At 33.4% G+C, this 10,347-nt stretch overlaps 1 protein-coding gene across 4 annotated transcripts; it reads left to right on the top strand.

The window, feature by feature from the left end:
- Positions 1 to 2,300: 2,300 nt before the first annotated feature.
- On the top strand, positions 2,301 to 9,250 carry LOC120086160 (aldehyde dehydrogenase family 7 member B4). Of its 4 annotated transcripts, XM_039042640.1 has the most exons (17): positions 2,301 to 2,579; positions 2,715 to 2,771; positions 2,875 to 3,008; positions 4,080 to 4,166; positions 4,349 to 4,480; positions 4,710 to 4,782; positions 4,910 to 4,932; positions 5,021 to 5,084; positions 5,392 to 5,437; positions 6,589 to 6,769; positions 6,863 to 7,039; positions 7,136 to 7,300; positions 7,497 to 7,637; positions 7,789 to 7,886; positions 8,067 to 8,216; positions 8,785 to 8,854; positions 8,949 to 9,250. In XM_039042640.1, the coding sequence occupies exons 3-16, from the start codon at positions 2,877 to 2,879 to the stop codon at positions 8,837 to 8,839; spliced, it is 1,524 nt and encodes a 507-aa protein (XP_038898568.1). In that variant the 5' UTR covers positions 2,301 to 2,579; positions 2,715 to 2,771; positions 2,875 to 2,876; the 3' UTR covers positions 8,840 to 8,854; positions 8,949 to 9,250. The 4 variants fall into 4 exon arrangements, with proteins under 4 accessions (XP_038898568.1, XP_038898569.1, XP_038898570.1 ...); XM_039042641.1 differs by lacking the exon at positions 2,715 to 2,771; XM_039042642.1 differs by lacking the exons at positions 2,301 to 2,579; positions 2,715 to 2,771 and having other exon boundaries at positions 2,877 to 3,008; positions 8,952 to 9,250.
- Positions 9,251 to 10,347: the final 1,097 nt, after the last annotated feature.

Genomic DNA, 10,347 nt, shown 5'->3' with positions numbered 1-10,347 from the left:
TGAAAAAATTTCTTTTAATTGTTATTTTCTATTTCTAGTTTTTTTAGGATAGTTTTTAAAATTAGTTTTAAGGTTTTAGTTTAGTTTATTTTATTTATTTTTCGTTTAAGTAGGGTTATGTTTATTTTAATTTTAATTTATATCTTTAAAAAAAATAGGTCGCAACGTCGCGCAGAACTACGTTAAAATGCAGTTTTGCAACGAGAAGGGTTTCATTTTTCATTTTCTCTTTCGTTTTTCAACCGATTCTCTCCCAAATCTCTTCCGCAAGCTTTGAGGATGTCCATTGAGGTTCTTAGGGTGGCTACCGAGTCCTTTAGGGTAAGTCAGGAGCCTGCGAGGCGTATGGAAAGGACGGTTAACTACATTTATGAGTAGAATGTCTTTACTATGCTAGCATCGATTTCCAGAGTAACCTTCAGAGGGAACTGGACTCACCAGACTCCGATTCAGGCTAGCTTTTCCTCTCATGTCTTCGGTAGTATTTTAACATGCATTCTAAAATATAAATAAATTTTTTTAACAATAATTAAATAAAACATGCATGCAAAAGTAGTACCATACTAATAAAAAAAAATAAATGTCAATCTTTTTTTATTGAAATGAAATTTCAAGAATGATAAAACAAGTGAATGAGAAAAATATAGTATGGGAGATGAATGAAATTGAAAAGAGATCAATATTTTAAGAAAGCAAGATAGTCGATTATGTGGGAAAAACATGAAGACCAGATTAGGTTCTCAAAATTGAACTAGGGGTGTTCAAATAAACCTGAACAACGCGGACTATCCAACCCAAAATATAAGGGTTGGGTTAGATTAGTTTTGTTTTTGGGTTGGGTTGGGTTAAACCTCTTCTATTTTTGTTGGGTTGGGTCGGGTCGTGGATTAGCTAAAAAAAAATTGGATTGACCCAACCCAACCCGAATTATATATATCTTTGTTTAAAATTTGATAACTTTGTATTAATTAATTTATGAATTTTAAATATATTTTTTTAAAAATTGTTGTGACATTTGTCTTTTATTTAAAGTTTGCAATAAAAATATTAGATATTTGGTATTTAACATTTGAATTTTTTAAGATTTTAGTTATTAGTCATGTTGTATATAAATTTATATATTTTTAATTAAAAAGAAAAAACAGGTTATAATCCGAAAACCCAACCCAAATTTTAAATGTTAGGTAGGTTAGAGACTTTATTTGAGTTCTTTGGACTGTCAATCAAGCCAATCTGAATTTTCGAGTTAGTCCAAAAAAATACTATCAACCCATGTACACCCGAAAATTGAATCAGATAGTTGAGAAAGTAAAACGTCACATCATCCAAAAAGAATATGGTTCCTTTACAATTTTCAACATGGTAGAAACGCATTCAGTTCACTAACCCCCGTTTATCGACCATTTGCTGAAGCTGAAAGAATTTGCTTACAAGTCGCTTAAATTCAAAAGAAACAATTCATCTTGTGTTGCACTTTCCCCTCTTTAACACACAAACCATAAAGAGGGGGAAAAAAACCATATTTTTACCGATAGTTTTAAAATACCCTACATTTTTGCTAATCATTTTAACGCTTAATTTTGCACTTAATCCCATATTAGTGAATGGTGGATAATGTATCCTAATTAAAATATGCGGTTAATTGTTTTTTAAAAAGTTAATTAATCTTAATACCTCCTTTTTTTTTTTTTTTAATATTCTTTTGTCTTTTTTGAAACAAACTCAAAAGATCAATAAGTAACAAATCCATTCCACAAAAGCATTATCATCATATCCTTTTATATATAGAGAGGATAATTGCATTAGGTAGCATTTTAAGGATACTAATTAAGTGTATAATAACATTTATAGTGTATATAATAACATTTATAATAAAGTTTACATGTAATAGATTTATTGCTAATAGACTCCCAATAGTAATATGACCTATCACTTGAAAATAAAATCTTTGCTAATTCTGCAAATTCTTTTGCATTGGTCTATATCTTCAAATACTTTATGTCAATCAATAAAATTATAAATACTAATACTCAAAACTTGTGAAAATGAACATAACTCAACTGAAAATAGTGTTTATACTATGACTATCAATATTTAAATTAGATGGTCAATTCACTCTCCAATAACAACAACAAAAAGAATAACAAATATATATATATAAAAATAGATAAAAACTCAAGCAACTATGACGTGTCGTTTCAATGGCTCATTTTCAAATATGAGGTGAGAAAATTCAGGTGAAGAAGACGCATCTACCATTAATAGAACCAACAAGCTAACTGTGTAACAGCCATTCCATCAAATTACACATTTTCTAGGCATAATTTGGATCAAATTCAGAACAAACTTCATAGTTCTGAAGAAATATGAGCATTTTCCCAATTCAAAAGCCATCTATAAACAATTGATTCCTCTCCTAAATATTCTATCTCCCAGAATTCGAGGGACTTTTATGTGCAATTAATTCCCCAAAAGCCAACTTTAAATTTTCTTCCTTTTCAAGGGATGCTATTATTATGTTTAAAGAAAGGAGATCAGGATTCAGAGGCAGACCCACATCATCGTTTGGATTGTTAAAGGTTAAAATCAATTATCAAAATGGACAAATTGGGTTCATTTCATTCTTGAACGTCTTCGATTCTTGCACGTCTCTCTGATATTTACTTGTTGCATTTTCCATTTTCAATCGCAAATTTCTCTACGGTAACATTCAGACTCGTGTCATAAACTGACAATACTTTCCATTTCTATCTGGGTTTAACTTCTTGCAGGTAATTAAAGGACATTTTGAATCCCCCCTTTTAAGTTTCTTGATTCTCAATCCCTGCTGTTCAACTTCTTTTGGGTTTTTAACGAGAGATTTTGGTTTTGCAGAGATGGGTTTGTCTAAGGCGTATGGATTCTTGAGTGAGATCGGTCTTGGTCCTCGCAATTTGGGGTGTTACGTTAATGGCGCCTGGAAGGGACTTGGACCTGTAGTTTCGTCCTTGAATCCTGCAAATAATCAGGTTTCTATTGATTAAACGCTCAGTGATTGTCTATCTCGTTGTTCTTCTCTTTCTTAAAAGATTTATAATCTGTTGTTTGTCATAATTGATATTTCATTTTTGTGAAATAGCATTTAGCTGACATTTTCCATTCTCGTCTTTTGGGTTCTTTGATTATGCTTGCTTTTATACTAACTCAACCCTATACGGAACTGTGGAGTCTTAGCTGAAATTTCAGTGTACCGTGTCTTGGTGAGGGCTGAAGGACATTTGATTATGGCTTTATTTAGGCAAAGTGCAATTTCTATTAGTTTATAAACTTTCTGACTGCTGGCTGACTATTAATCATGTTTGCTTTGGGGAATATTCCCTGCAAACACAATCAATAAGTGGGTTAATCATGTTTGCAGGGAGGAGCGTCTTATTCTTGCTTCTTTTTCTTTGGACAGTTTCTTATTGTTGCGTTTCAATTATTCTTGTGTCTATAAATTATTACAATTATAGGAGAAAGTGTCATGCAAACCCATAATTTCAAGTGTAAAGAGTTAGCAAGTATAGATAGTTCAATGATTACCCAGCACATGTCTATGTTTGTGCTCTGCCTGAACCATTTTGTTATGACATATGGGGACTGAGAAACCAATGCAGTTGCAGAACACCCTAGCTTTATGGTTTTTGCCAAGAAGTAAGAGTAGTATATTTTAGGATTTGTATAGGATAGTGTTGTGAGCTTCAACATTGGATTTCAAGGATATAAACAAGTCTACATTAATAAGCATCCACAAAACTAGTTTAATACTCATAACCATTTCTAAAGAGTATAGATGCAGCCCCTCAGAGACCAAACAGCACATCAGATGCTCAGTCTATATGGTTTGAGACCGAGAATTGTGATTTATGGCTTTTAGCCAGTTGACAAACTTAACAAACACTCATACTATTTTACTACTAGAAAACTGAGTTTTACATGCCCAATATTATCCTTATCACCATGCATTTTGCTACCTAAACTCCTAATGAGATATGCAGATTGTTGAACTTACTTATTTTTGTTTAAGGTTTAACAAGACAAATTATCTCTTTTTTACTTAGGTAATTGCAGAAGTAGTGGAGGCTTCCACTCAAGATTATGAGGAGGGCATGCAGGCATGCAGTGAAGCGGCAAAAATATGGATGCAGGTAAGATTGCCTTGAGACAAGTCCAACATTAATTCTCATTGGACTATTGTTTGAAATATCCCAGTGTGCCCAACAACATTCTTATTCTTGGATTTTCCTTTTTAATAATTATTATCTTGATGGCACATCCTTCTTAAGCTTCAGAATTGGCCTTTTCCTGGCTTGCTTTTCATCTGTTATAGGTTCCTGCACCCAAAAGAGGAGATATTGTTAGACAGATAGGAGATGCACTTAGAGCTAAACTCCATCATCTTGGTCGCCTTGTATCACTTGAGATGGGAAAGATACTCCCCGAAGGGATAGGAGAAGTTCAGGTATGTTTCTTATTCATTGGCCATTGTATATCTCCAATCTGACCTGTCATAATACACGCTATCTTTATGCGGGTGTGCTGATGGCCGGATGGCCCATTGACATAGGCAGGTTGATGGTCTAGATCATTTATCAGTCTAATGCTTCTTCAGCCTCGTGTGTATGTGTTATGTGCACTCACAATCTTATGCTGTAGATATTTCCCCCCTGATAATGGAGGTGTTATTGCAGGAAATTATTGACATGTGTGACTTTTCTGTTGGTCTAAGTCGACAACTGAACGGATCAATAATACCATCTGAGCGTAAGCTACAGATCATTCAATATTTTTTATTTTTCTGAGTTCTTCCTTAAACTTAAATTGATATTCATTGGGTTTCCAATGCTTAGTGTCTCAAATAGAATTTCTAATTGTATTTACTTGTTAACAGGTCCAAATCATATAATGATGGAGGTGCGTTTTCATTCTTTATCTTTTCTATTAAATTCATCCGTAAGGACCGTCATAAATTTTCCCTTCTGAATGTGAATTCTGTGCACAGATGTGGAACCCTCTCGGAATAGTTGGTGTTATTACAGCTTTCAACTTTCCTTGTGCTGTTCTTGGTAAGTCACACAACTCAGAATGACATGACTATATCTTTGTATCAATCTCAAAGATGGATCTTTATGATATTTTATTGCATTCAATATTGTACTTAGAGGGAGGCACATGAACAGCACCTGTAAGAGAAATGTTGTATCACTACAAAGAGTCTTACCTTTTTTTTTATATTCCCTAACGAGTGGTTTAAGTCACATTAAACATTTTCTTTGTACTTTATAAATAATATCAATCAACTTCAATACAATATGTACTGCAATCTTCTTTGAAGATAAGTTCTGTAATCTTGTCTTGATTGTTGCCGTGCAGGTTGGAATGCTTGCATTGCACTAGTTTGTGGGAACTGTGTAGTTTGGTAAGTTTTACATTTTTTTTGTTCAGTTTATTGATGCTTTATTGTTAGTACAGTTTAGGAGGAAAGAGGGAAAATAATCTAAAAAGCAGAGGGGAAGAGCAGAGAAGGAAGGAGGGGGCATAGCTCGTCTTAAGTTAAAAATTCGTTATAAAAATTAAGATTTATAAGTTATCTTTTTAAGTTACCCCTAAAATCCTTTTTAATCGAATGATTATAATATACAAGAAATTAGAAGGGAAAATATTCCCTCGCTCTATGAAAAATTCTAGCCCCACCCTTTGATCTAAAATGGCTTGAAATGAGCTGATTTTGATAGGGACATTATTGTGTATATAAGTTCATGTTGGATATTGAGATCATACTTTCTTTTTCATAAATGTTGTTCCCTACTTGAATAGCATATAAAAGTCATCCTATGCTCTTAAATGGAAACTTTAAAAAGCTGTTGTGTATATATATATATGAAAAAGAAATCAACTCTTCGTTCAAGTATGGTAAATACAAATAGGGAAATGGAGCAAACATAAGGATAGCTCCAAAGTTAATGCGGTAGTAACTTTTTCAGATGTTGAAAGTTCAGATCTCCACCACCACAATTGCAATGATAAATTCTAAAAAATTACAAACTAAAGGGGAGATGAGTTATCAATGACATTCCGAACTCAACGGAACATACCAAAATGTATCCTAGTTAGGATTTATGTTGCCTCCTTATTTCTTCTTCTAAGAAGTTAGTTTCGGAGTTAATTAAAGTGGAAAAAATATTCAAGAGTCTTAAAAATGTCCAATTTAAGGAAAATTTGAGAGTTCTCTCTCTACTTCAGGCTTTCCAATATACTCTCTACGTACATCCTCTTTCACTAGTTAACTTATCTTACAAAGGGCTTGCCTCAATGTTCCTACTATACACATTAATGTTCAGAGCAGGGCTGACTGTCAAGATATATACACATATATCAATATCCCACAATTCGTCAACCAAATTTTATTTGAAATTTCTGGTAAAAGACTAGTCTGAACATACCTTGGGTTACATTTTATGGTGGTATACACTCATCTGTTGTATCTAATATAGTCATCGAAAATTTGAATCTTTTTTGCACCATGAAAGTTATACAATATCAAGTCTCTGGCTCCATCGTGAATTATAGGAAAGGTGCTCCAACGACCCCCTTAATCACCATTGCGATGACAAAGTTAGTGGCTGGAGTTCTAGAAAAGAATAACTTACCTGGTGCAATTTTCACATCCTTTTGCGGTGGTGCTGAAATCGGTCAAGCAATAGCAAAGGATAAGCGTATTCCTTTGGTTTCATTTACTGGAAGTTCCAAGGTAAAATGTCCATCTTTACTTGTCCTTGACACTGCATACCATTCTGTTCTATTTGATCCGTGATAACTGATGACCAATATTGTGTGCAAGTAGGTCGGTCTAATGGTTCAGCAAACTGTAAATGAGAGATATGGAAAATGCTTGCTTGAGTTAAGTGGAAATAATGCAATTGTTGTCATGGATGATGCTGATATCCAACTTGCTGTTCGGTCTGTTCTGTTTGCTGCTGTTGGCACGGCTGGACAACGATGCACAACATGTCGAAGGCTGGTAGTATACTTTTCACAATTGCTGACAAACTTATTTACTTTGTTGATCAAAGTGAGAGAATCTAATCCTGGAAGTTCGTTTTTCCTTGTCTTGTAGCTGCTTCACGAAAGCATCTATCAGAAAGTGCTTGATCAGTTGGTTGATGTATACAAACAAGTAAAAATTGGAGATCCTCTTGAGAAAGGTACCTTACTGGGGCCATTGCACACGTCAGATTCAAGGAAGAATTTTGAGAAGGGAATTGAGATCATTAAGTCTCAGGCACGTTTCATATGCAACTTTCTTCCTTTTAATTTCTGTTTAGCTCCTTTTTTGGCTTCATGTGTCTTTGTATGATTTTGGATTCAAGCTCCGTTGATGGTGCGAAAGCTTAGCATATTTTGTGTGTGATTTTGTTAAGCTTTAACAAGTAGTTGCCATTATTTTCTAAATAAGTTTTTGTTTTCACCATGTTCAGGGAGGAAAGATTTTGATTGGAGGTTCAGTTATTGAATCGGAGGGCAACTTTGTGCAGCCGACGATTGTCGAAATTTCTCCAGATGCAGATGTTGTAAAGGAAGAATTATTTGCTCCAGTTCTTTATGTCATGAAATTTAAGGTGAGCTCTTGACTTGGCTTTTTTAATGGACTTCATTCATAAATTCTTTAAATTCTTTGTGAATATATATGTATGTGTAGGTACGTACGTACGTATGTATGTATTTTGTCTATCACCAACTTTTCCATGTTGTTCTGAACTCTTTGTCTAGACTTTGAAAGAGGCAATTGAAATTAACAACTCTGTGCCACAAGGGTTAAGCAGTTCTATCTTCACTCGTCGACCTGAGATCATCTTCAGATGGACTGGGTGAGTGTTTTAAACTATTTCAAGCCAATGCAATAACAGGTTCAGTGTGGCTCATGACACAATTTTATATCAATATCCTTGGCCGCTGTTCAACTATGCTGCACCCCTTTATCATATCTCAAATGATTGTGAATTCCTTTAAATGGTTTATGTCATACAGAAATTTTTAACTCATTGCAGGCCTTATGGGAGTGACTGTGGTATTGTAAATGTAAACATACCAACAAATGGAGCCGAAATCGGTGGTGCTTTTGGAGGAGAAAAGGCCACTGGGGGTGGTCGAGAAGCAGGAAGTGACTCGTGGAAGCAATACATGCGACGCTCAACTTGGTACGTATCATGCTTGAACCAATTATTCGATGCATCTTTCTTTCTTTTCTTTTAATAAATAAAATTGATAGTAAGAATTAGTATATTCGCCCAAGTATCCTATTCTTGTTAGTTGGGTTTAACCTTAACCTCATCTAATCCATCTCAATATACAATTATAGCATAAGGAAAAATACATAGAATTTAGAACAGTTCATATGTTATGTACTCTTAAATACCAAAGGATCAGCAACACGACTGCCTTCTCGATATATATGAATAATCAGTCACATACCCTATTTGATAAAGCGAAAGTACAAATTCGGAATAGACACAATATAAGGGGAATCACTCTCCAACAACAATTAATGTTAACCACAGTTCAGCAAAAAGTTAAGATGAATGCAACCCATCTAATGCTCGAGATACTAAGTTTGAATTACAATGAAACGAAATAAGCATAGTAATCCTGAAATCTATAGATCAGTAGGTGCATCCGAGCATCTCAACTTGGTTGAATCAAACCATTTTCTAAACCCAATCTTCCAACAAAAAAGTTCAACAACTACCAATTCCTGTTCACTTGCAGCACCATCAACTATGGGAATGAGTTACCACTAGCACAAGGAATCAACTTTGGATAGGTCTGCTGTCATCAGGTACTCAATATCCTTAATGCATCTTTCATCTTTTGCTGTTTTCTTTTTTCTTTTTCCTGTCTTTTCTCACTTTGTTCAGTTTGTTGCTTTTTAGAAGAAGGGTTTGAACCTCCTTGTTCCAGCTTTGACTGAGATGTGATTTGCCTTTACTAATGACTTTTGGAAAGGGGAATTTCTGCCAACTAAGAGAGGGAGTTCCTTCATAGTCTGGCTGTCTGCATCTTCTAAAATAAAAGAAAAGTATTCATAGGATAAATAAATATTAGCAACATTTCAGTGGCTGGCTGCTGCCTTTTTCTTCATGCAAGACTTAGAAGTTGATAACTAATATGAATATAATAGTGGTTTTGGTATCTAATTCAATAATGTGAATGCTCTCATTCCTTTCCTTGAAAATTGCCAAGCCTATTATTAATCACATCTAGAAGATAAATGTATGATATTTTTGCTCTTTGAGAAGGGGGAAAAAAGGTACAATCTATAGGTTGTGTCACTTAAAAGCCTCAATTTATTAATTAAATCAATTAAAATTCTAAACTTTCATTTAATATAAGACCGTCTAACATAATTTTAGAGAATCTTATATCATCAATTGATCCAAAAGCTTAAGTTAGTGGATGAAGACGAATTTAATTATATAATTTAACATTGAGAAATATCATAATCTTTTTTGTTCTAATATGAGTAGTTTTTCATCTTCCTATTTTCTCTATTTTTCTCTACTATTTATAAAGAATTATGTGATTATTTTTCTTGTCACTATAAGAGAATTTTAGGAGAAGAATGATTTTATTTGTATAATTTTGAGTTGATTTTTCTTTAAGACTAAGAGTTGGTAACATTGCATCAATTAGCATATATTGTGGAGTTTGATAAATTATATTTTAAAAAATAAAAATAAAAAAATAGGTTACTTATAAGTTAAGTTGATAAGTTACGAAAGGCCCAACAGTGCCATATTCTAGGAGCCCAAACTATGTGATTGAATAAATCCTCCTCTATATGTTGCGGGTCGAGGACTCCTTCTCCTTTTCCTTCTTCAAACTCCGATTTGTATTGATCAACGATAGAACAAGATTCATTTTGTATCATATCTAAGGGATTCCTGGGTTCGGGCCGAATGTTTCTGATGAGGATGATTATTGCAATATTGATTTTGTAGTTTAATTTAATTGTTACTTTTTTCAAAATTATTATTTAATTAATAAAGTTTTGTTGACTATTATTCCAGTGGATAAAATTTCCACTTCTTTATTTTGTTCTTTTTAATAAATGCAATATGTTTCATAATTATGTCTACATAATAGTGGAAGAATAGGGAGCAATGATAGCTATGACCACCAACAATTGCAGTAGAGATGTGATCAACCAGATGAAAAAAATAAGTTTGTTTAATAATAATAATAATTAATAAATAATAAATCAGTCACAAAACCAATTATGGAATATGAGAGGGATTTTCAAAAAATTTTTAAAAAAAAAACTATTAAAAA

The sequence above is a fragment of the Benincasa hispida genome, chromosome 9 (genome assembly GCF_009727055.1).
Source record: "Benincasa hispida cultivar B227 chromosome 9, ASM972705v1, whole genome shotgun sequence".
NCBI classification, from domain to species: Eukaryota; Viridiplantae; Streptophyta; class Magnoliopsida; order Cucurbitales; family Cucurbitaceae; genus Benincasa; species Benincasa hispida.
This window is presented reverse-complemented; position numbering and strand designations above follow the sequence as displayed.

Excerpts from the sequence above, each read along its gene's own strand:
- LOC120086160 (XM_039042641.1), top strand. The coding sequence starts at position 2,877 with ATGGGTTTGTCTAAGGCGTATGGATTCTTGAGTGAGATCGGTCTTGGT. Across the intron at positions 4,167-4,348 it reads CGGCAAAAATATGGATGCAG|GTTCCTGCACCCAAAAGAGG; the intron begins GTAAGATTGCCT and ends CATCTGTTATAG. Across the intron at positions 5,085-5,391 it reads CTTTCCTTGTGCTGTTCTTG|GTTGGAATGCTTGCATTGCA; the intron begins GTAAGTCACACA and ends GTTGCCGTGCAG.